Genomic DNA, 27,174 nt, shown 5'->3' with positions numbered 1-27,174 from the left:
GGATGATATAGTAGTCTATAGTATAGGTCAGTGTTTCCCAACCAGGGGTGCCTCCAGCTGTTACAAAACTACAACTCCCAGCATGTTGGACTATATAGTAGTATATAGTATAGGTCAATGTTTCCCAACCTGGGGTGCCTCCAGCTTTTGCAAAACTACAACTCCCAGCATGCCCTGATACAGCCTGTGGCTCAGCAGCTGCCCCAAATAAAACAACTCCCAGCATGTTGGACGATATAGTAGTCTATAGTATAGACTACAACTCCCAGCATGTTGGACGATATAGTAGTCTATAGTATAGACTACAACTCCCAGCATGTTGGACGATATAGTAGTCTATAGTATAGGTCAATGTTTCCCAACCTGGGGCGCCTCCAGCTGTTACAAAACTACAACTCCCAGCATGTAGCACTATATAGTAGTATATAGTATAGGTCAATGTTTCCCAACCAGGGATGCCTCCAGCTGTTGCAAAACTACAACTCCCAGCATGCCCTGATACAGCCTGTGGCTCAGCAGCTGCCCCAAATAAAAACTACAACTCCCAGCATGTTGGACGATATAGTAGTCTTTAGTATAGGTCAATGTTTCCCAACCTGGGGCGCCTCCATCTGTTACAAAACTACAACTCCCAGCATGCCCTGATACAGCCTGTGGCTCAGCAACTGCCACAAATAAAAACTACAACTCCCAGCATGTTGGACGATATAGTAGTATATAGTATAGGTCAGTGTTTCCCAACCAGGGGCGCCTCCAGCTGTTGCAAAACTACAACTCCCAGCATGTTGGACGATATAGTAGTATATAGTATAGGTCAGTGTTTCCCAACCAGGGGCGCCTCCAGCTGTTGCAAAACTACAACTCCCAGCATGTTGGACGATATAGTAGTATATAGTATAGGTCAGTGTTTCCCAACCAGGGGCGCCTCCAGCTGTTGCAAAACTACAACTCCCAGCATGCCCGGACAGCCAACGGCTGTCCGGGCATGCTGGGAGTTGTAGTTTTGCAACAGCTGGAGGCGCCCCTGGTTGGGAAACACTGGTATAGTATATGGTGCAACATTCCGGGAGTTGGAGGATTGGTTGGATAAATACCGCCCATTGCATGGCCGGTATTTTTAATATAAAAATACCGTCAGGATAGCCAAAATACCGGCTGTGCCGGTAAAATACCGTCCAGGTGGCAACCCTAGGAGCAGCAGTAGTGCCCGCTGTCTGGTATTGTGCTGTGTGTGTCAGTCTTCACTGTCGTTCTCGTGTTCTATTCTATGAGTCCAGGCTGTTGGTAAGTGATGGGACATGTGACAGCTGTGGGGTCCCGTGGAGCGCTCTTTCCTGTGACGTCTTGGTGCAGTAAGGGGTTTTCATTGTGTGTGACAGCATGCACAGGGTGAGACGTGGTGGTGAGCACTTATCTCCAGGCTTATGTATTAATCATGGTGGGATATATTTAGATGTATGTAGAGATATGTGCAGCTGCTGCGGGGTGTAACAGCTGGGTCGCTCCACTGGATCCTCACGTTAGGCGGCACGGTTGTGCTCGCTGCGCACAGAACACAAGGTTCTTCCAAGAAGTATAGGAAGATGCCTCCAGGAACATTGGTCACCAACAAAAATATATCTGGTTTAAAAACTTGTAAAAATCCCATCCAGCAGGACAAGCTTGAGAAGGGCTGACGGGATTCGGCAGAAGCCTTCATCATGACCCCATTAAGGGTGAAATGCCTTGGACCTTCTAGTAAAGAGATATCTTCTCTAAGAGATATTCTACTGAAGCCCGCCGCTGCTGGAGGCATCTTGCTATACGTCTTGGATGTTACTTCTGGCTGTATACTCCCCGGTATACACCAAAGATGGCACCTCACAGGGTGAGAGAGAGGGTTCTGTATATATCAGGATGAAGATTCTACCGCAACAAAAGATTCCTTCATCTGTCAATAGGTCATCTACGAGGTCTCATACCCGCAACCACCTGTCAGCCATTCTTCATCACATGTTGTAAATCCGTCAATCACTTGATTTCTTTCATCATAGATACATATGAAATAGATAGAAATATATGAGATAAATAGATACATAGATAGATAGAAAGATAGATAGATAGATATGAGATAGATAGATATGAGATAGATAGATAGATAGATAGATATGAGATAGACAGATAGATAGATAGATAGATATGAGATAGATAGATATGAGATAGATAGATATATATGAGATAGATAATATAGATAGATATGAGATAGATAGATATATATGAGATAGATAATATAGATAGATATGAGATAGATAGATATATATGAGATAGATAATATAGATAGATATGAGATAGATAGATAATATAGATAGATATGAGATAGATATGAGATAGATAGATAGATATGAGATAGATAGATATATAGATGTGAGATAGATAGATAGATATGAGATAGATAGATATGAGATAGATAGATAGATATGAGATAGATATGAGATAGATATGAGATAGATATGAGATAGATATGAGATAGATATGAGATAGATAGATATGAGATAGATAGATAGATAGATAGATAGATATGAGATAGATAGATATGAGATAGATAGATATGAGATAGATAGATAGATAGATATGATATAGATAGATAGATATGAGATAGATAGATAGATAGTTAGATAGATGTGAGATAGATAGATAGATAGATAGATAGATAGATAGATATGAGATAGATAGATAGATATGAGATAGATAGATAGATAGATATGAGATAGATAGATAGATAGATATGACATAGATAGATATGAGATAGATATGAGATAGATAGATAGATATGAGATAGATATGAGATAGATAGATATGAGATAGATAGATATGAGATAGATAGATAGATATGAGATAGATAGATAGATAGATAGATATGAGATAGATATGAGATAGATAGATAGATAGATATGAGATAGATATGAGATAGATAGATATGAGATAGATAGATATGAGATATATAGATAGATAGATAGATAGATAGATAGATAGATATGAGATAGATAGATAGATATGAGATACAACCAAAGAATAAGTTGGCCAGCACTATTGATTCCAAACTATTATATGGACCTGGCTTACAGGTGCAGGCTGCTGGGCTAAATATACAGCGACAGGAGAATACAGCAGCACACTGCTAGCACAAAGATATAGATGAAACATGAGTATATAGATAAAACATGAGTATATAGATAGAACATGAAAAGCTATACAGCTGTAATGCAATAAATGAAGATATGAAACTATGAAAATATGAGGTACTTAGCTTGCAAATTTGGCGGCCAAATAGCGTGGACCGTCCCACCACAGTAAGGTGACCTCATTCTGGGATGGACCCTACACTGTGTATATGCCTCTGTGTGAACAGTACAGCAGGCATTGCAAGGTCTGAAACATCCAAGGCACCTTATATACACCTAATAGAGGTGGGTGGGGTGCAGGAGCCAACATGGAGGTAGCCAAAGAATAAGTTGGCCAGCACTATTGATGGCTCTTGCACCCCACCCACCTCTATTAGGTGTATATAAGGTGCCTTGGATGTTTCAGACCTTGCATGCCTGCTGTACTGTTCACACAGAGGCATATTCACAGTGTAGGGTCCATCCCAGAATGAGGTCACCTTACCGTGGTGGGACGGTCCACGCTATTTGGCCGCCAAATTTGCAAGCTAAGTACCTCATAATTTCATATTTTCATTTATTGCATTACAGCTGTATAGCTTTTCATATTCTATCTATATACTCATGTATACTCATGTTTCATCTATATCTTTGTGCTAGCAGTGTGCTGCTGTATTCTCCTGTTGCTAGATATGAGATAGATAGATAGATAGATAGATATGAGATAGATAGATTTGAGATAGATAGATAGATATGAAATAGATAGATATATAGATAGATATATATATATATAGATAGATAGATATGAGATAGATAGATATGAGATAGATAGATAGATAGATAGATATGAGATAGATAGATATGAGATAGATAGATATGAGATAGATAGATAGATAGATAGATAGATATGAGATAGATAGATATGAGATAGATAGATAGATAGATATGAGATAGATATATATATATATATATATATATATATATATAGATAGATAGATAGATAGATAGATAGATAGATATGAGATAGATAGATATGAGATAGATATGAGATAGATAGATAGATATAGATGGAAAAAGAGAGTTAAATCTGAAGTGCAGGTTATATTCTTGTATATAGGAGCTAGGGATCGACCGATATCGTTTTTAGGGCCGATACCGATAATCGGTGCAGGTTAGGGCCGATAGCGATAACTTATACCGATATTCCGGTATAAGTTATCGGCTATTTATCCCCCCGCGACACCGCTGCAGATCATTGATTTAAAGCGGGCGCTTTAAATCAATGCACTGCAGTGGCTTTTGCGGTGCCATAGGCCGCCGCCGACGCCACCCGCTTCTCTCCCCCTACCTGTCAGGGTGGTCCGGGCCATCCATCCTTCCTGTAGTGTCCGGCGGCATTCCGGGTGGAGGGTGAACCGGTCCGGGCTGTACTTCTTCTCCGGGGTCCTCTTCTCCACTCCGGGTAGGCTCCGGCCTAGTAACGCAGCATAGACGCCGCTGCGCAGTGACGCCCGTGCGCAGCGATGCACCTGACGTCACGGCGTAGCGGCATCTATGCAGCGTACTAGGCCGGAGTCTGCCCGGAGTGGAGAAGAGGACCCCGGAGAAGGACAGCCCGGACTGGTTCACCCTCCACCCGGAATGGCGCCGGACACTCCAGGAAGGATGGATGGCCCGGACCACCCCCATTAGGGTAAGTAAAAAATTTTTATTGACTCGGAGGGTGGGGGAGGGGCCCGACCAGTATAGCGGTATGGGCAAAAATCCATACCGTGGGAGAAAAAAAAACGGTATCCGGTTCATACCGGTATACCGCCCAGCACTACGGTGGGGGGTGCGGTGCGGTGGGCGGGGCATTATCGGCTTATCGGCAAGCTAATTGCCGGTACCGATAATGCCCAAAATCGTGATTATCGGCCGATAATATCGACCATACCGATAATCGGTCGATCCCTAATAGGAGCAGTATTATAGAAGTTATATTCTTGTAGATAGAGGCAGTATTATAGTAGTTATATTCTGTATATAGGAGCAGTATTATAGTAGTTATATTCTTGTATATAGAAGCAGTATTATAGTAGTTATATTCTTGTATATAGGGGGCAGTATTATAGTAGTTATATTCTTGTATATAGAAGCAGTATTATAGTAGTTATATTCTTGTATATAGGAGTAGTATTATAGTAGTTATATTCTGTATATAGGAGCAGTATTATAGTAGTTATATTCTTGTACATAGGAGCAGTATTATAGTAGTTATATTCTTGTATATAGGAGCAGTATTATAGTTGTTATATTCTTGTATATAGGAGCAGTATTATAGTAGATATATTCTTGTATATAGGAGCAGTATTATAGTAGTTATATTCTTGTATATAGGAGCAGTATTGTAGTAGTTATATTCTTGTATATAGGAGCAGTATTATAGTAGTTATATTCTTGTATATAGGAGCAGTATTATAGTAGTTATATTCTTGTATATAGGATCAGTATTATAGTTGTTATATTCTTGTATATAGGAGCAGTATTAAAGTAGTTATATTCTTGTATAGGAGCAGTATTATAGTAGATATATTCTTGTACATAGGAGCAGTATTATAGTAGTTATATTCTTGTATATAGGAGCAGTATTATAGTAGTTATATTCTTGTATATAGGAGCAGTATTATAGTAGTTATATTCTTGTATATAGGAGCAGTATTATAGTAGTTATATTCTGTATATAGGAGCAGTATTATAGTAGTTATATTCTTGTACATAGGAGCAGTATTATAGTAGTTATATTCTTGTATATAGGAGCAGTATTATAGTAGTTATATAATTGTATATAGGAGCAGTATTATAGTAGTTATATTCTTGTATATAGGGAGCAGTATTATAGTAGTTATATTCTTGTATATAGGAGCAGTATTATAGTAGTTCTATTCTTGTACATAGGGGCAGTATTATAGTAGTTATATTCTTGTATATAGGAACAGTATTATAGTAGTTATATTCTTGTATATAGGAGCAGTATTATAGTAGTTATATTCTTGTATATAGGAGCAGTATTATAGTAGTTATATTCTTGTATATAGGAACAGTATTATAGTAGTTATATTCTTGTATATAGGAGCAGTATTATAGTAGTTATATTCTTGTATATAGGAGCAGTATTATAGTAGTTATATTCTTGTATATAGGAGCAGTATTATAGTAGATATATTCTTATATATAGGAACAGTATTATAGTAGTTATATACTTGTATATAGGAGCAGTATTATAGTAGTTATATTCTTGTATATAGGAGCAGTATTATAGTAGTTATATTCTTGTATATAGGAACAGTATTATAGTAGTTATATTCTTGTATATAGGAGCAGTATTATAGTAGTTATATTCTTGTATATAGGGAGCAGTATTATAGTAGTTATATTCTTGTATATAGGGAGCAGTATTATAGTAGTTATATTCTTGTATATAGGAGCAGTATTATAGTAGTTATATTCTTGTATATAGGAGCAGTATTATAGTAGTTATAGTCTTGTATATAGGAGCAGTATTATAGTAGTTATATTCTTGTATATAGGGGCAGTATTATAGTAGTTATATTCTTGTATATAGGAGGCAGTATAATAGTAGTTATATTCTTGTATATAGGAGCAGTATTGTAGTAGTTATATTCTTGTATATAGGAGGCAGTATTATAGTAGTTATATTCTTGTATATAGGAGCAGTATTATAGTAGTTATATTCTTGTATATAGGGAGCAGTATTATAGTAGTTATATTCTTGTATATAGGGACAGTATTATAGTAGTTATATTCTTGTATATAGGAGAAGTATTATAGTAGTCATATTCTTGTACATAGGAGCAGTATTATAGCAGTCATATCAGCAGCCTAAAATGAGTTATTTTTTATTTACTTGTTTTTTCCCATTTTCATACATCTGTTTTTTCCATCTCCCATAATACTTCCCAGCCTGTTATCTCCCAGTGGCTGATATATAGCAGCTTATAATTACCGTATGTCACTCCATGTATTATTAATGAGGACTTTCAGCGAGCAGATGAATCTCATTTAATTTCCTATTAACCAATTGGATTTGGCTGGAGGAAGATAAAGTTCTCAGTAAATCTCTCTGTTTATTACAATGTAAACTCAGTCTTTATTTAAATCTAAATTTTCCTACATTTGCCTAGATAGATCCAACTTCGTGCTTCTCTTCTGACTACGGGATACAATGTGACCGCTCCGTGTTTGCCTATATATAGTTTCCAGGCATATTGCATTGACGTCTGTGTATCTAGACATGACGTATACAACGGTCTCAGTGGGAACACTGGATAACTACAGTCTCCATTTTTCCCCAAATTTACAGGAAAAAAAAAAAAAACTACTAGAATAGTGTTGTCTAAACAGTGTGTCTCCAGCTCTTGCAAAACTACAACTCCCATTTAGAGTAAATAGGGTTTTTTAGGATTTCTTTATGGAAATCATGGCGTACGACACAGGCGACACGAAAAAAAAAATCTTCTTGAAAAAGCTTTAGTAAATGAGGCCCACTGTTCGGAAAACACTGCTCTAGAAAAACCTGCAGATAAAAAAAATATATAAACCTGAACTAAAAGAAGCACAATAAAAAAAAACACAAAAAAACACAAAAAACACGATTAAAAAAAGAAAAATAATGATACATAAGCTAAAATTGTAAAATTAAAAAAACATTTAAAAAATACATAAATGTACATCAATTGCAATCACATAGCGTATACATATATTATTAAATACATAAAGAAACAAAAAAAAAACACAAAAGACAAGATGGAAAAAAAATAAATGATAATAAATAAGCTGGACTTAAAAAACAATAATGCTAAATTAATTAATCACGAAAAACTACTAGTTAACTCAGACACCATCATGACAGGGGGGGGGGGGGGGGGGGGGGGGGGCAACAGGTAGCGTAGGTGCATATCCCGTTTTTGTCTACAGCATCCTTACCCCTTAAAATAATTAAACTAGAAAACTATCTTAAAGGGGTTGTTTCATGAAGCTAAGTTAGTAAAATCTGATGTGTAGCACCTTCAGATGTGTAAAGGAGGACAAATCTATCCCTTGGATTTGATCAGTTCCTGATTTGATCAGTTCCTGATTTGATCACTTCCTGGTTTCATCACTTCCTGGTTTCATCACTTCCTGATTTGATCACTTCCTGGTTTGATCACTTCCTGATTTGATCACTTCCTGGTCTCCTCTCTGAACTGTGACACTGCAGTTGCCAGGCAACAGAGCACTCACTTTCCCACAATCCCCCTTGCTTACATATGCACTCGAGACCAACTGCCAATACTTCCTGGTTGGACCAGGAGATTCAGTTGAACTGAGCATGTGCGACCACCACCTCAGTGGATCGTAACCAAGGGCAACAGGTCTACCAATCAAATTTGGTTCTTGGGGGATTAAGAAGTCTATGGGGGAGATTTATCAAACCCCGTGTAGGGGAAGAGTGGTACTGGTGCCCATAGCAACCAATCAGATGGCTTCTTAAATTTTCCAGAGGTCTTTTTTTAAAATCAAAGAAGCAATCTGATTGGTTGCTATGAGAAACTGGTCAAGCTTTCCTCTACACAAGTTTTGATAAATCTCCCCCAATATCTCTCAAAAAGTATATTCTAATATGTTTCATTTCCCATTTCCCATATTTAGCTTCATGAGACAACCCCTTTAAGGACTTACTTTTAGGGTAGAGTCATGCGTAATGGATCCTTAGCATATTTTATGCTGCAGCTCTGCCACACCTGACCCTATAGTGTGCCTCCAGCTGTTCCCCGCCCCCTGTGTCCTGCTGGCAGCAGCAATCCGCCACAACGAGCAGCCAGACAGGGAAAAGCGCGTCACCGCGCACATGTGTAGTGTACTCAGACATTGCGCTGCTCCCTTTCCCAACAGATTTTGTGAAACTGATGGGATTCCTTTCAGGCAAATTGTCGCAAATTGTCGGCAACGGAAAAAAAAAATATACCGTATTTTTCGCCACATAAGACGCTCCGGCATATAAGACCCACCCAATTTTAAAGGATGAAAATCTAGAATAAAAAGATTCTGCACCAAATACAATGTAAAGTATAGGACAGTGATCTTCAACCTGCGGACCTCCAGATGTTGCAAAACTACAACTCCCAGCATGCCCGGACAGCCGTTGGCTGTCCGGGCATGCCGGGAGTTGTAGTTTTGCAACATCTGGAGGTCCACAGGTTGAAGACCACTGGTATAGGAGGTAATACTCACGTGTCCCCGCCGCTCCGGACCCATCACCGCTGCCCTGGATGTCACCCTCCATCGCTGTCGCCGCGTCCCCGGGGTGTCCCCGTCGCTCCGGAACGTCTCTGCTGCCCGGTATCCTCGCTCTCCGTCGCCGCCATCACGCCGCTACACACGCCGCTCCTATTGGATGACGGGTCGGCGTGCGTGACAACGTGATGACGACGGAAGGGGATCCTGGCACGGAGCAGTCATTCGCCCATCGGGACGCCGCGATTTCACCTCGGCGGTCCCGAACAGTGTCACTTTCGCTCCAGACGCGGCGGTCAGCTTTGATCGCCGCATCTGAAGGGTTAATACAGGGCATCACCGCGATCGGTGATGTCCTGTATTAGCCGCGGGTCCCGGCCGTTGATGGCCGAAGGGACCGACACAATGGGACAGGGTTTTAATGTGTATTTGCCGTATAAGACGCACCAACTCCAGTTTTGGGGAAGAAAAAGTGCATCTCATACGGCGCAAAATACGATACTTAAAAATACAGACAACTTTGAAACACATAGACAAACTAGTAGAATAAGTGTATAAACAAAAACAGACAAAACGATAATAACAATAATAAATAACTTTTAAAAAAGGTAACAAAAAAAAATAATAAATTGAAAACTATTATATAAATGGTAAAAATGTATTAAAAACAATATAAATAAGTCCTAATGATTAAAGTCTAAGCGAAAATAATGTATAAATACAAAAATGAAAACAATAAAAGAAAAATTATTTTAGCTTCTTTTTGGCCTGGTTTTTTAATGAATCGTTTGAAATTGAACCCAAGTCGTAATCTGTCCTATAATTGTAATCTTTTACATTCACAAGATTTTTTTTTTAATTATTATTTTTTATTCCTCTGCTCTCGAATTACCCATGTCTTTCTGCCGGCCTCTAATTTTGTCCTAATCTCTCCCCGAAATAGAACATCCTGTTCTAAATTTTCTATTTTTCATCATTTTGTTCAGTTGGCAAATTTTCTCCACCTCGTTTCCTACACCCACTCCTGGTGCCGTAATGAGGAAATTAAAAATGAGGATCCTGTGTGGCTTCACCGCGAAAATAATATATTCCGTCGTGATCCGCTCTCTCGGCACTTCGCTCATTACGCGGAAGCATTTTTAGGCTTGTTTACACATTGCCAGTCTTCCCATACTAAATATATTCAGAAGTTCATCCTGCGGGAAGAATCATATGGTAATGTAGGTTGTCGTTCGCTCAGGGTGACTTCTGCTCAAAAGGGGAAATAGATTAAATATTTAAATAAAAGGAGCACTCTAGAGAATTAATTTTTTGTTAATTACTTTAATTTAAAAATCCTAATCCTTCCAGTACTTATCAGCTGCTTTAAAATAAGTCATGTAGTCATTCCAGTCTGACCACAGTGCTCTCTGCTGCCACCTCTGTCCATGTCAGGAACTGTCCAGAGCAGGAGAGATTTGCTTTGGGGATTTGCTCCTACTCTGGACAGTTCCTGACACGGACAGAGATGACTGTGGTCAGACTGGAAAGACTACATGACTTATTTTAAGACATAAAACAGCTGGTAAGTACTGGAAGGTTTGAGGTTTTTTTTTTTTTTTTTTTTTTTTCAAGTAATTTACAAATTTGTATAGCTTTCTGGAACCAGTACATTTGAATTTTCTTTCCAGAGTGTCCCTTTAAAAGGGTTATTTAATTAATCTTTCTTGTTTTGGTACCCTTTAAATATGAAATATTTTTGAAAAATATTTTATCCATGGTGCTAAAGTGGTCCCTCAGAATTGTGTAGCTTCTTAATGGGTTTATCCTATGATTAAAGGGGTACTCCGGTGGAAAACTTTTTTTTTTTAAATCAACTGGTGCCAGAAAGTTAAACAAATTTCTAAATTACTTATATTAAATAATCTTAATCCTTCCAGTACTTATTAGCTGTTGAATACTACAGAGGAAATTATTTTCTTTTTGGAACACAGAGCTCTCTGCTGACATCACGAGCACAGCGCTCTCTGCTGACATCTCTGTCCATATTAGGAACTGCCCAGAGCAGCATATGTTTGCTATGGGGATTTTCTCCTACTCTGGACAGTTCTTAAAACGGACAGAGATGTCAGCAGAGAGCTCTGTGTTCCAAAAAGAAATGAATTTCCTCTGTAGTATTCAGCAGCTAATAAGTACTGGAAGGATTAAGATTTTTTTTAATATGTCATTTACAAATCTGTTTAACTCTCTGGCACCAGTTGATTTAAAAAATAAATAAAAAAGTTTTTCACTGGAGTACCCCTTTAATACTTGCCCCCTATTTCCAAGTTAGGGGATTACTGTATGATTATGGAGGGAATCTGACCTCTGTGATCTTAAGAATTGGGGCATGACTCTCCCGAATGGAGCAATGTACTGTTCTATCTCATAGACAGGGAACAGAGTGGTGTTTAAATTTTACACTAAAGTCTTACTCAGGGGACAACCCTATATCTTTTAAATGACGTAGACCTGTAGTTTGAACCATAGAATGCTGTGATCACTAGTGACCCCGGCATCTAAGAAGCTTAATAAGATGTGTCATTTTTGTGTGATTTTCAGTCCATTCCATTAAAAAAGCCTATTAAAGACAGGTGTTTTTAGAAGAAAGCAGCCATGTTTTTGTCGTCTAAAAAGCCCCTTATAAGGGAATTCTGGGATTTGTTTTTTTTTTATATGTTGATGGGAGGCTGCTAAAAAGAAAAAGTTAATGATATTTACCCAACCTGGTCTCCCCACAGAGCCTGGTCTGGTGACTTCCAGTCCCCTGCTGCTCCTGATCTGGTAACTTCCTGTGCGTTGATACTCCTGGTCTGGTGACTGCCGCTCCCCTGCTGCTTCCGGGCTGGTGACTTCCAGTCCTCTGATGCTCCCAGTTTTGTGACTACAAGTCCTCTGATGCTCCCGGTCTGTTGACTTCTGACCCCCTGCTGCTTCTTACTTGTATCTGCTTCAGGCAAAACATGTTGGAGCAGGGCCTTCCCACTTATTGGCCATAGCAGTATAATTTCTTGGCCAATGATTGGCTCTGTAGGCAGGTCCTGCTCAGAAGTGTCACCCCTGGAGCAGCGGGGGACCAGAAGGCAGCAGACCAGGAGCAGCTGTCCGAGCATGATGGGAGTTATCGTTCTGGAACAGCCGTTGGTCCGCAGTTTGGAGACCCCCGATGAAGAGGTAGACTTTATCAACAAAAATATGCAGAGAATAAAAACTAGGAGTAAAGCTGACCATATATAGAAGACTGTTGGCTCGATGCTCGCCTGATCACCCCATACACACATGCCCTCCTTAGATGAGCATACATGTGTTAAATGGGGAGAAGGGGGTTATCCTCCCAATCGAGCAGTCGAAATCCAATTCTTTTATTCTTATCTCTCCCAGCATCTACCATTAATTCAGAATCGGGAGGTCACCATACTATTAATTGGTCAACGGGTCCTACTAAAATCGGAGGGCTTTGCCAACATTCTTCTAATGTGTATGGAAAGCTTAAATAGGTACTCCAGTGGGGAAAAAATGAAATCAACTGGTGCCACAAAGTTAAACAAATTTGTAATTTTCTTCTATTTAAAAATCTTAATCCTTCCAGTACTTATCAGCTGCTGTATGCGCCACAGGGAGTTGTATTTCTTTCTGGTTCTTTTCAGTCTGACCACAGTGCTCTCTGCTGACACCTCTTTCCATATAAGGAACTGTCCAGAGCAGCAGAGGTTTGGTATGTGGATTTGCTTGTACTCTGGACAGTTCCTGACATGGACAGAGGTGTCAGCAGAGAGCACTGTAGTCAGACTAAACAGAATTCCAGGAAGAAATTTTACTTCCTCTGGAGTATACAGTAGCTGATAAGTACTGGAAGTATTAAGATTTTCCAATAAAAGTAATTTACAAAACTGTTTAATTTTCTGGCACCAGTTGATTAAAAAAAAATGTTTCCACCTGAGTATCCCTTTAAAGGGTACCTTTCATCAAAAAACTTTTGATATTTTATAGATTAATGTATGCAGAATAACTTTCTGATAGCATGTTATTAAAAAATATGCTATTTAATTTTCCACTTTGAAAAAATTACCACTAGGGGTCTCCCTACCAGTCCTTTTTTTTTTTTTTTATAGATTTCAGACTCATGCTGGAGTCCTAAATCTCAGACTGCAGCCGGGACACAGACAAACTCAGCACTGCTCCCTGCCAGAGAGTTTGTCTGTGTCCCGGCTGTAATCTGAGATTTAGGGCTCCAGCATGAGTCTGAAATCTATTAAAAAAAAAAGGACTGGTAGGGAGACCCCTAGTGGTCATTTTTTCAAATTGGAAAATTAAATAGAAAGAAGCATATTTTTTTTATAACATGCTGTTGGAAAGTTATTCTGCATACATTAATCTATATTATATCACATTTTTTTTTGATGATAGGTACCCTTTAAGGCTCTGTTCACACATTATTTTTATATTATCTTCTAAATACAGTACAGACCAAACGTTTGGACACACCTTCTCATTCAGAGTTTTCTTTATTTTCATGACTATGAAAATTGTAGATTCACATTGAAGGCATCAAAACTATGAATTAACACATGTGGAATTATATACAAAACTAAAAAGTGTGAAACAACTGAAAATCTGTCATATTCTAGGTTCTTCCTTTTGCTTTGATTACTGCTTTGGACACTCTTGGCATTCTCTTGATGAGCTTCAAGAGGTAGTCACCTGAAATGGTCTTCCAACAGTCTTGAAGGAGTTCCCATGATGCTTAGCACTTGTTGGCCCTTTTTGCCTTCACTCTGCGGTCCAGCTCACCCCAAACCTTCTCGATTGGGTTCAGGTCCGGTGACTGTGGAGGCCAGGTCATCTGGCGCAGCCCCCCCATCACTCTCCTTCTGGGTCAAACAGTCCTTACACAGCCTGGAGGTGTTTGGAGTCATTGTTCTGTTGAAAAATAAATAATGGTCCAACTAAACGCAAACCCGATGGAATAGCAGCCGCTGCAAGATGCTGTGGTAGCCATGCTGGTTCAGTATGCCTTCAATTTTGAATAAATCCCCAACAGTGTCACCAGAAAAGCTCCCCCCCCCCCACACACACACACACCATCACACCTCCTCCCCCACACCATCACACCTCCTCCTCCACACCAGCACACCTCCTCCCCCACACCATCACACCTCCTCCTCCACACCATCACACCTCCTCCTCCACACCATCACACCTCCTCCTCCACACTATCACACCTCCTCCTCCACACCAGCACACCTCCTCCCCCACACCATCACACCTCCTCCTCCACACCATCCCACCTCCTCCTCCACACTATCACACCTCCTCCTCCACACCAGCACACCTCCTCCCCCACACCATCACACCTCCTCCGCCACACCATCACACCTCCTCCTCCACACCATCACACCTCCTCCTCCACACCAGAACGTCTCCTCCTCCACACCATCACACCTCCTCCTCCACACCATCACACCTCCTCCTCCACACCAGCACACCTGTGAAGTGAAAACCATTTCAGGTGACTACCTCTTGAAGCTCAACAAGAGAATGCCAAGAGTGTGCAAAGCAGTAATCAAAGCAAAAGGAAGAACCTAGAATAGGACAGATTTTCACACTTTTTTGTTATGTATATAATTCCACATGTGATAATTCATAGTTTTGATGCCTTCAATGTGAATCTACAATTTCCATAGTCATGAAAATAACGAAAACTCTGAATGAGAAGGTGTCCAAACTTTTGGTCTGTACTGTAGGTGTAAAAAAAAGTTTTATGATCCAATTGACTTAAAATGCCATCAGTTACGGTACAACATTTTTTTTAACAAGAGAATGCTTCAGCTCACCCCAGGTGCGCACGGACCGGGCGTGGACCTTGCCCGCAACAGATTAGAACAAAGGAAGGGAGTCCAGCGTCCAAAACTCTGAGGATAACGTTTATTTCACCAGATGGCACATACAGGAACACAGGTACAAGTGCAGTGACGCGTTTCGGCCTTAGAACAAGGCCTTGTTCTAAGGCCGAAACGCGTCACTGTACTTGTACCTGTGTTCCTGTAATTGCTATCTGGTGAAATAAACGTTATCCTCAGAGTTTTGGACGCTGGACTCCCTTCCTTTGTTCTAACATTTTTTTAAGATTCAAAAAAGGAACATTCAACAGCGTTTTTTATACTCTGGCCTTGATTCCGTTTTTTTCACACTAACACTAGCTTTCATTAGATGACCCCATAATATTGAATGCAACAAAATACCGCGCTTCAGCACACATGCTCTATTACTCTCAAGCGTGAAAACTTTATCGATTCCCACAGGCTGAGATATTGATCGGGTTTTTTTTTTTTTTTTGGATCGATCCCTTCAGGGCCGAGAGAACAAGTATAGATGGGAGTCCTGGTGTTAACAGATGAGTTGGATACAGTCTGTTACCACTTAAAGTGCCCTTGTCATTTACCGTATATACAAATATTAAAAAAACACACAAAAAAACCTCAGTAGTGTCTTCATGGCTTTGACTTGGGTTGAAGAACACTGTATCCAACCCAGGACCAAAGACCCTCCGTAAAACCCAATGGGGCCAAGTGTGACCGTAATGGTCAGGTTTGATTCCCATTAATAAATTCAAAAAGTTGCACCATGTTTGGTCATTTTTAGGGTATAAAAAAAACTATAACTGGTGATATAAGGTTCAGGTACAAAGACCATAAAGACGATAAGTGAGTAGAATGTTAACACATGTTTTGATTTTGCATTTGCTTTTTGTCTTTCTGTGAAACTTTCTCCATAGATCTGTGATACCTTATCACAAAGATCCGTCTTAGCCGACGCCTCAAGTTCATCCAGTGTCTTCGAGCTTGCTTGGCCTACTGGTGGCAGTGGTTTCTTTCACTACTTCCCTGGCTGCCTCACTCTCTTTTCTTTGGCGTTCCTGGCTCTTCTGGCCTCCTCATGAAGATTGAAGCTATACCTGGTGCCCCCCAGAATGGGGATATGGAATTTGTGCTAGCCACCGAGAAAGAGTTTGAAGAAGTTGTCTCAATGTCCCATGGGATCTATGGAGGACTGGATTATCTGCCAAGTCGATACCACAGTTGGGTCAATGAGAAAGACCGAATGGTTGTGCTAGCCAAGAAGGAAGGAGATGTTGTAAGGAAATACAGTGGTTGAAAGACACCTCTACTTTTCATTACACTTTTGAGCTACTGGGCTTCCATCTTACCCTACTGGTTTAACATATTGCTTATGCCCATGGGTATATGTTAACTAACATCACTGTCTGCTGTCTCTGTCCATGGATAATGCCCTGTCTCTCAGCTCCTTTCTTCCTGCATTGATATGGACTTTAGGAGGCCACAAGGGCCATTCACACAGCCATTGGTGCAACGCAAAGAACTTTGTCGTATGACCCATTGAACTCTGATCATGAATTCGCCCGATATGCTGTGTCAATGGTCCTTCCAATCACTAGGTGCCATTAAATGGCGTTAAACCCAGTGAATGAACAGAAAAAGACTGAATGCCCAAATTAATCCACATCTGTACAAAATGGCATCGCTGTCTGTCAATTTTTTGAACAAAAATTCCCTAAATATTTTTTTTTCCATTTTTATTTTTGCCCAGTTAAAGTCTTCTGGATTAAAGAGGGTAAACTCGGATTCCCCTCCCAGCGCCACCCACCCTTTTCCTGGTGGAACTTGATAGACTTATATCTTTTTAACTCTATACAAAGTAATAATCTATATGTGTACAAAAATGGTCACCAAAAAAGCCGGCGGTTGGCAAATCCATAATTGCATTGAATTACTGGCCATGATGGAACACGTGACCATAAAAGTTGCACATATACATGTAGGGTTTTTAAAACCTAAATAATGGTCCAGTATTTTAACATTTCTGCTCTCTTTGGATCCAGAAAGTCTCCATATGCTGGACATCCCATTGGTCACCAAAAAGGATATGCAGAACAGTAATGTTTACCTTCAGTTGCTGGCATGTCCAGGAGAAATAGAGCCACCTTTGATAAATCAGGAGACCTGATGCCTTCCATGGATGGAGAATGGACTTAGATTGGAAGCCATCTTTGGCTTGTCTCTAGTTAGGGGAAGAGGGGGGTCCTGAGAAGGCGAGTCTAGATTATTGCATAAGCATGACATGAAAGGCCTACTTTTACGATAGACATTAACCACCATGTTGGGGCTTTAGTCATATATGGGCACACTTTATTAAAAAAAAAACCTGATAGAGAAAGTTCCGATAAGCATCCAGTTTGAAAGCCCAAGAAGGGTACATTGCATTAGGCCAAGCAGATCAGATAGAGGGAAGTACAAAAAGAACCTATAGTATGGGTTCACTAGTGGTGGCATCTTAGATTAGTGCATAGCATTCTCCAGAAGGTCACATAGACCCATAAGATAGCTTTTTTTTTTGCTCTCTTAGTGCATAGAGATGCTAACATTTTCTCTTCGACCCCAGATTGGCCTCCTTTCCATGTTTGTGGTGGATGGTGGACAGACAGCTCTACTTGAAGGACTGCGCGTGGCACCATGGGAGCGAGGCAGAGGCGTTGCAGGGGTTCTTCAGAGGTTCTGCTGCCAGTTGGTGAAGCATCGATACCCAAGTGTCAAAGTCATGAGACTGACACGGGACGACAAACTAACTCCAAAGGAGCTTAACAAGTACAGAGTCATCGCTAAACAGGTATGGCCATGGTATGGAATGGTGGGACAAGGAGGTGGTGGACCAGACTTGCAGTTTAAAGCTTCATGTTTGGAATATTTTGGAACCATAACAAAGTTTTCTCCTTTTTTTCCTCTCCCCCCTCCCTTCTGTCTATGTTGACATTTACATGCCATCTCATTTTTATCACACAGGGCATACTGCTTGTCCGTTTCAATGCACCCGAGTTTTCCTCTCGTTTATCTTCCATACCAATGCCCGCTGGGCCATCTCGTCCATCTCCACCTATCCTCCTGACTCCTGATGAGGTCCATGAAGTTTTCCTGGAGCGCGGTGGCCTGCTGAAAGACCTGCTGCCCAACCAGACTGTCATCCAGGACTGGCAACCATTCCAGGCCCTACCTGGGAATCATGATCTGCTACGCCGCAAGTCCCTTCGCTGGATGATGGATGATAGCATTCGACCCCGTGTGGCTACTCTCTGCACCGCACCATTCCCTGTCCCAGCAGGGCCGCTCTGCTTCTACCTCAACATTGATGTCTTTGGTTCTGGTTTGCGAGGGGCACAAGAGCAATTGATATCTCACCTAACTGCTCATGTCCCCCTGCTGCCAGGAGATGTAAAATGCCAGCTTTTCTTGCCCCCAAGTATGTGGAGGCCCATGGCTGATTTTTGTTCCTCTGTGCTGGGTTTCCAGCTGGAAAAAGGTTACACAGAGCAATATCTTCTAGAGGCAGATATATAAAGGGGCTTAGAGGCCTCCAAAAATCCCCTCCCCCCCTTTATTTTGAAATGAGGGCGGGAGAAAAACCCAATCCACATTATAATAACAGCCACTCCCTACAGCTGAACCCACCCATCAGATGTACATTGCACCTAGCTCCTTTCTCGCTCACTACAAATATACGTTTTGCCCACGTACATGAAAACTAAATCCTATATCTTCTATATTTTACTCAACACCCTAAGTATAAGGAGTCGTAGGATCATAGGATGCTGAATATCATTACATAGTGTCGTAACTGGCTCCTCATGGGTGAGGCTTCATAAGCAGGTGGGTGTGGCTAAATGTTGATTGGAGCTTGGGCCGTTTGCTCCTAGTGTATTGTAAATGATATATAATATGGAAAGAGACCTTTCCTTTTCGTACTGTTCTGCTAACCTTGCACTATACGTCTGAGTGTACGTGTTTGTATATATATATTTATTGATATATATATACACAATATATATTTATACGAGGGGCTAGGGGGGAGTGTAAGGTATAATAAGGGGGAGGCTTAGGGATTTTATACTCTGCACTGAGATTTCTGAGTGTGTGTGATAAAATATTTCTATATTTATTGCACTTTTTTCAGAGGGAGGGTCAGGCTGCTGCCAGGCATTGTGTATATATACATACACATACACAGTTTATATAGTGTAACTGTAGCTGTTTGGATATGATATTTATCTGTAGAAGAGAGAGATACGTAGACTTATGCAATAATTTGCACTGCACATTCTGATGTTAAAGTGGACCTGATATCTTTACATAGCTGTTAGCGGCCATTTTGTGGACCAAAATGGCTCCCTATATATATATATATATATATATATATATATTAGCACAGGCGATAACAGATAACATTTTAACAATCCTGCTGACTGGTCTGAGCATTGTGGGTGTGTATTAACCCCTTTATGGGAGTCAATCTTGGCAGGTGTATATTATATTAATAGATAGTATTAGTATAATATATATATATTTAGAGATTTTATGGTGAATTCACATGCAGTGGCCTCATATGGCATTCTGTAGACTCTAAATCAGTGGTCCGCAACCCAGTCCTCAAGGATCGCCAGGTTTTTATTAGTTACTCCAATGAAACAGAACAGGGAGCTCTTCTCTAAATAATACCAGCACATAACACCCATTGACCATCATCACTATAGGTTAGGACAACACTTTTTGGCTTGAGGGTCCACCGAAGATCCGGGACTGTTGGTGGGCCTTGAGGACTGGGTTGGGGAACTCTCCTCTATGATAATACCAGCCTTGTACCACGGAAACAGCATATAATATCCTTTGACTGTCATCACTATAGGTTAGGCCCATGTTTGAGGGGGGTCCCCTGAAGATCCCTGACTGTTGGTGGGCCTTGAGGACTGGGTTGAGGATCTCTCCTCTAAATGATAATTCCAGCCTTGTTCCATGGGAACAGCACATAATACCCATCGACTGTCATCACTATAGGTTGAGACCACACTTGAGGGTCCCCTTAAGATCCCTGATTGTTGGTGGGCCTTGAGGACTGAGTTGAGGAACTCTCCTCTAAATGATAATTCCAGCCTTGTTCCATGGGAACAGCACATAATACCCATCGACTGTCATCACTATAGGTTGAGACCACACTTGAGGGTCCCCTTAAGATCCCTGATTGTTGGTGGGCCTTGAAGACTGGGTTGAGGAACTCTCTTCTAAATGATAATACCAGCTTAGTACCATGGGAACAGCACATAATACCTAATAACCCTTATCACTATAGGTGAGGACCACACTTTTCGGTTTGAGGGTCCACCAAAGATCCTGGACTGTTGGTGGGCCTTGAGGACTGGGTTGGGGAATTCCACTCTAAAATGATAATACCAGCCTTGTACCATGGGAACAGCATATAATACCCATTCACCCTCATCACTATAGGTTAGGACCACACTTGCGGGTCCCCTGAAGATCAATTGATCATGAGAAGTTGCCTTCATGGGACCAGAATCAGCTAATATTTCCTAAGTGCTTGTCTGCTGCAGGGAAAGCTAAGCATTGTATGTCACCCACTTAAGCCAATGGGTGCCCATTGATTTTAGTAGATAGTAGGGAGAGGAAGAGGTTTGCTAGATATGTGCCCCTCCCCCTCCTCTCTGAGAAGGGGACCATTGTTTGCTGTGTAAACAAGCCAACCTTAGCATCAATGTGAATATTCCCTGGCAGCTACTTATGGTTACCACTAGATGTCGCTACAGTGCAACCCACACTGTAGGAATCACTGGTGTCCTTTCTTCCCCCAAACATGATGTAGTACATTGGTAGTATGTTCCCTTCTTCTCTGCTGCAGCTACCCATGCGTTACGCATTACGAAACTTGATGTATGCTTGAATATTGTGTTGCTTTGTACAATAATAATATGGATTTACTTGACATGCTACTAATATTTGCTATGAATCCTAATGCAGCTATTGCTCTCCGTCATGTCCCATTTTTTTTGTTACGTAAAAGAGCCGGGCTGCTGTGTCTTCCAGTCTTCCAACAGGATGGAAAGACCACCGTTAGCAGGACAATACCCCTTCCATTAACCCCTACCCGAATGGTTCCAGTTTTGTCTCAAACCTAGCCAGTGCATAGCCTCATAGGCCCGCCCATTTCCTCCTCATGCACCCACCCATTTATTCATCTCATTTGCATAGTGTGGCCTCAGACTAAGCAAGCCCATGGGCCGGCGGTGAGGTTGATGTTGGACCTGCTGTCCATACAATACTCACCCCCTTAAAAATAAGGGTGTAGTCATAAAATAAAATGCAATTAAACTAAATATAAAACAAAAAATTTATTGAATAAATTCAAATTTAAATGGAATAAATAAAAATAAATAAAAAATTTAATAGAATTCACTTTTTTTTTTTTAGAAGTTCCTAATACTATGTAAACATAGCCCCATTGGGGATTTCCACCAAAGAATTTCTATAGGCATAGATGGGTTTAAATATTTTTTTAAACTCAAGGGGAACTCCGCCTTTAATTAAAATAACATGGTATTCCATGTACTCATTACATGTACTTAGTTTATATGATTATTATTTTTTTTAAAGTATCTATTTTAATTTGAGTAGATACGACCCCACTGTAGATCAGTGTTTTCCAAACAGCCTGCCCCCAGCTGTTGGGAAACTACAACTCCCACCATGCCTTTCCAGGCATGCTGGGAGTTGTAGTTTCACAACAGCTAAATACTCCCTGGTTGGGAAACACTGCTATAGGGATTAATGATATTTACTTGGAGAAAGTGAACACAAAAAAATGGCGTAGTCGGCAGGATTCAAATCTGCACGGGGAGACCCCATTAGATTGCTAGTCCATAGCCTAAAGCACTCGGCCACGACTACAAAGCAAAAACTGATCCGATATGTAAAGGGTTGTCATGGCCCCGCCCCTAAAAAGTCAGTCAATAGCAATGTAATGCTGTCACATTATATTATGAGGCTTAAAATCACTATAATTTCTCTTTAAACAGCTCGTCTACTCAGGACAATTCTTTTATTGTGTCTCATAGGGGCGAGTTGACCTAAAAGAGTAGGGACAATTAATTGGGACCCCTTTAGTTGCGAAAGGGGGGCGCTGTTGCATTGGTGCCTATGGTGATACGATTGAAATGATGAAGTGGTGAAACTTGGTACTGCAAGTCATTAAAAACACTGAAACGTAAGTTGCAATAACTTTCGAAAGCTGTATCAAATAGAAATAGCCGGGGTATCACTTTTATCAGAGAGGTCATTATAACATATATAACAGGAGGAGGCCACTTTTTATTAGGGCGCAAAAAATCATCTATATACTAACCCTCGGTTTTATATTATGCAGCTAGGAAACAGTGTGTGGTCATGTCTCTTCCATTCGGCACAAAATGTGATATTATACATGTAATCGGCAAAGTGTCTATACATCCGCACCCCCCATGTCTGTATACTGCTGTAATATCTTATCCCTTGTTCTGCAGTGATGTGACCACCGAATCCCAGCTTCGTATAATAACTAAATATGTCCATCTCCTGTGTATGCACTTAATGAACCACATAAACAGCTTCCTGCAAAACCGCCGACGTCTGATACTTTACTTTATAGCAGGCGTAGTATCTCCACCATGTGATCAGCAAACAAGCTCCTCCCTGCAATAATAGTCACCAATCTACGCAGGTATGTATACCTACATAGGGGGCAGTATTATAGTAGTTATGTTCTTGTACATAGGGAGCAGTATTATAGTAGTTATATTCTTGTATATAGGAGCAGTATTATAGTAGTTATATTCTTGTATATAGGACAGTATTATAGTAGTTATATTCTTGTATATAGGACAGTATTATAGTAGTTATATTCTTGTATATAGGAGCAGTATTATAGTAGTTATATTCTTGTGTATAGGAGACAGTATTATAGTAGTTATATTCTTGTATATAGGAGGCAGTATTATAGCAGTTATATTCTTGTATATAGGAGCAGTATTATAGTAGTTATATTCTTGTATATAGGAGACAGTATTATAGTAGTTATATTCTTGTATATAGGAGGCAGTATTATAGCAGTTATATTCTTGTATATAGGAGCAGTATTATAGTAGTTATATTCTTGTATATAGGACAGTATTATAGTAGTTATATTCTTGTATATATAGAAGGTAGTATTATAGTAGTTATGTTCTTGTACATAGGGAGCAGTATTATAGTAGTTATATTCCTGTATATAGGAGCAGTATTATAGTAGTTATATTCTTGTACATAGGGAGCAGTATTATAGTAGTTATATTCCTGTATATAGGAGCAGTATTATAGTAGTTATATTCTTGTATATAGGAGCAGTATTATAGTAGTTATATTCTTGTATATAGGGAGCAGTATTAAAGTAGTTATATTCTTGTATATAGGTGCAGTATTATAGTAGTTATATTCTTGTATATAGGAGGCAGTATTATATTAGTTATATCCTTGTATATAGGAGCAGTATTATAGTAGTTATATTCTTGTATATAGGAGTAGTATTATAGTAGTTATATTCTTGTATATAGGAACAGTATTATAGTAGTTATATTCTTGTATGTAGGAGACAGTATTATAGTAGTTATATTCTTGTATATAGGAGCAGTATTATAGTAGTTATATTCTTGTATATAGGAGCAGTATTATAGTAGTTATATTCTTGTATATGGGAGCAGTATTATAGTAGTTATATTCTTGTATATAGGAGCAGTATTATAGTAGTTATGTTCTTGTACATAGGGAGCAGTATTATAGTAGTTATATTCCTGTATATAGGAGCAGTATTATAGTAGTTATATTCTTGTATATAGGAGCAGTATTATAGTAGTTATATTCTTGTATATAGGGAGCAGTATTAAAGTAGTTATATTCTTGTATATAGGTGCAGTATTATAGTAGTTATATTCTTGTATATAGGAGGCAGTATTATATTAGTTATATCCTTGTATATAGGAGCAGTATTATAGTAGTTATATTCTTGTATATAGGAGTAGTATTATAGTAGTTATATTCTTGTATATAGGAACAGTATTATAGTAGTTATATTCTTGTATGTAGGAGACAGTATTATAGTAGTTATATTCTTGTATATAGGAGCAGTATTATAGTAGTTATATTCTTGTATATAGGAGCAGTATTATAGTAGTTATATTCTTGTATATGGGAGCAGTATTATAGTAGTTATATTCTTGTATATAGGAGCAGTATTATAGTAGTTATATTCTTGTACATAGGAGGCAGTATTATAGTAGTTATATTCTTGTATATAGGAGCAGTATTATAGTAGTTATATTCTTGTACATAGGGAGCAGTATTATAGTAGTTATATTCCTGTATATAGGAGCAGTATTATAGTAGTTATATTCTTGTATATAGGAGCAGTATTATAGTAGTTATATTCTTGTATATAGGGAGCAGTATTAAAGTAGTTATATTCTTGTATATAGGTGCAGTATTATAGTAGTTATATTCTTGTATATAGGAGGCAGTATTATATTAGTTATATCCTTGTATATAGGAGCAGTATTATAGTAGTTATATTCTTGCATATAGGAGTAGTATTATAGTAGTTATATTCTTGTATATAGGAACAGTATTATAGTAGTTATATTCTTGTATGTAGGAGACAGTATTATAGTAGTTATATTCTTGTATATAGGAGCAGTATTATAGTAGTTATATTCTTGTATATAGGAGCAGTATTATAGTAGTTATATTCTTGTATATGGGAGCAGTATTATAGTAGTTATATTCTTGTATATAGGAGCAGTATTATAGTAGTTATATTCTTGTACATAGGAGGCAGTATTATAGTAGTTATATTCTTGTATATAGGAGCAGTATTATAGTAGTTATATTCTTGTATATAGGAGCAGTATTATAGTAGTTATATTCTTGTATATAGGAGCAGTATTATAGTAGTTATATTCTTGTATATAGGAGCAGTATTATAGTAGTTATATTCTTGTATATAGGAGCAGTATTATAGTAGTTATATTCTTGTACATAGGAGGCAGTATTATAGTAGTTATATTCTTGTATATAGGAGCAGTATTATAGTAGTTATATTCTTGTACATAGGAGGCAGTATTATAGTAGTTATATTCTTGTACATAGGAGGCAGTATTATGGTACTTTTATTTTCTTCTCAACTTCTTAAATGCCTGTAGTTTTCCCTCAGTAAAGTAGGTGGCAGCACTAAGCAAATCTTCTGGGTATCTTTAAGAAGATGGGTATCTCTATTTCTGTTATGTTTTCTTATTTCATGGTGGTTACTGAACTATATCTGGTCATACACCATCAATGTCTGTCAGAATGTTTGTTTGGCCAACATCTGTCGCTCCCATTCCCCCCATATATGTAAACGCTTGGCATGACTGAGCATTCATGTGTTCTCTATGGAGGAAATGGAGGCGATCAGATGACAGTCTTTTCTGAATGTAACTCATCTTCCCAAGAATTAAAGCGGTACTCTGCCCCTAGTCATCTTATCCCCTATCCAAAGGATAGGAGATAAGATGTCTGATCGTGGGGGTCCCGCCTCTGGGGACCCCCCACGATCTCGGCTGCGGCACCCCAGACATCCGGTGCACGGAGCGAACTTCGCTCAGTACTGGATGACTGGCGATGCGGGGCGGAGGCTCGTGACATCACTGCCGCACCCCACTCGTGAGGTCACGACCACGCTCCCTCAATGCAAGTCTATGGGAGGGGGCATGACGGCTGTCACGACCCCTCCCACAGACTTGCATTGAGGGGGCGTGGCCGTGACAACATGAGCGAGGCCCGGTCGGAATGTCACGAGCCTCCGGCACTGCACCCGATGCTGTCAACATATGTCAGGGGCAGCAGGGAGATCGCGGCGGTCCCGTCGCTGGGGGATAAGATGTCTAGGATAGGGGATAAGATGGGGATAAGATGTCTATGGGCGGAGTACCCCTTTAAAGGATTGGGAAGCTGAAATTCAACACACTCGACTGCCTTGACTTTATTTTTTGGGGGATAGTCAAGAGACCCCCCCCCCCCCCCCCCATACACATTAGTCAGATAGCAGAAATCAGCAGGTTTGGCCGACTTTTCACTGATGTGTATGAGGGCCTATAGGCCCTCATACACATTAGTGAAAAGTCGGCCAAACCTGCTGATTAATGTCAGCCAAAGCCACCGATCTGGGGAGGATGGGCCAACCATCTAATGTGTATTGGGGCCTCTTGACTCTTCCTCAATGGCAGATGTTATGGAAGAGAATAGTTGGGTATGGAAGATTTCAGCATGTCCGATCTGTCCTCGGGAAGATGTTTGGCCGACTGCTATCTAAAATGTATGGCCAGCCCTAAACCTTAAGACATAGTTCACACAATACACATGGTGGAGGAGATTTATCAAAACCTGTCCGGAGGAAAAGTTTCTGAGTTGCCCATAGCAACCAATCAGATATCTACTTTCATTTTTTAAAAGGCCTCTGAAATATGAAAGAAGCGATCTGATTGGTTGCTATGGGCAACTCAGCAACTTTTCCTCTCGACGGGTTTTGATAAATCTCCCCCGATGTTTTTCAAAAATAGAAATGAAGAAAATCATTGTCTCCAGTATGAAGGTAAGTCGTGGGCTGGAGAAGAAGAAGACGACAAAGAGACACGGATGTGTGCTTCATCATTAGGTACGGAACTCAATGAACTCAAGGGGGTGTGGCATGCTGGGGGTACACTCAGGGCTAAAGTCCTGCAGGAACGCACAGGAATGGAGTTCCTGCACTTTTTCCAGAGCAAGAACTCTGTTCCCATTAGCAG

At 39.9% G+C, this 27,174-nt stretch overlaps 1 protein-coding gene across 2 annotated transcripts in view; it reads left to right on the top strand.

The window, feature by feature from the left end:
* Window positions 1-22,946, top strand: part of NAT16 (N-acetyltransferase 16 (putative)) — a 36,560-nt gene extending 13,614 nt beyond the window's left edge. For both annotated transcript variants that reach the window (XM_056570180.1, XM_056570181.1), the window contains exons 3-5: window positions 16,210-16,568; window positions 17,895-18,119; window positions 18,293-22,946. In XM_056570180.1, coding sequence (XP_056426155.1) covers window positions 16,371-16,568; window positions 17,895-18,119; window positions 18,293-18,844 — 975 coding nt within the window. In that variant the 5' untranslated portion in view covers window positions 16,210-16,370 and the 3' untranslated portion in view covers window positions 18,845-22,946. The remainder of the gene's footprint in view (window positions 1-16,209; window positions 16,569-17,894; window positions 18,120-18,292) is intronic.
* The last annotated feature ends 4,228 nt before the right edge of the window (window positions 22,947-27,174 follow it).

Source organism: Hyla sarda, chromosome 4 (genome assembly GCF_029499605.1).
Source record: "Hyla sarda isolate aHylSar1 chromosome 4, aHylSar1.hap1, whole genome shotgun sequence".
In the NCBI taxonomy this organism is placed as follows: Eukaryota; Metazoa; Chordata; class Amphibia; order Anura; family Hylidae; genus Hyla; species Hyla sarda.
Note: the sequence above shows the minus strand (reverse complement) of the source record. Positions and strands in the feature narration are given on the sequence as shown.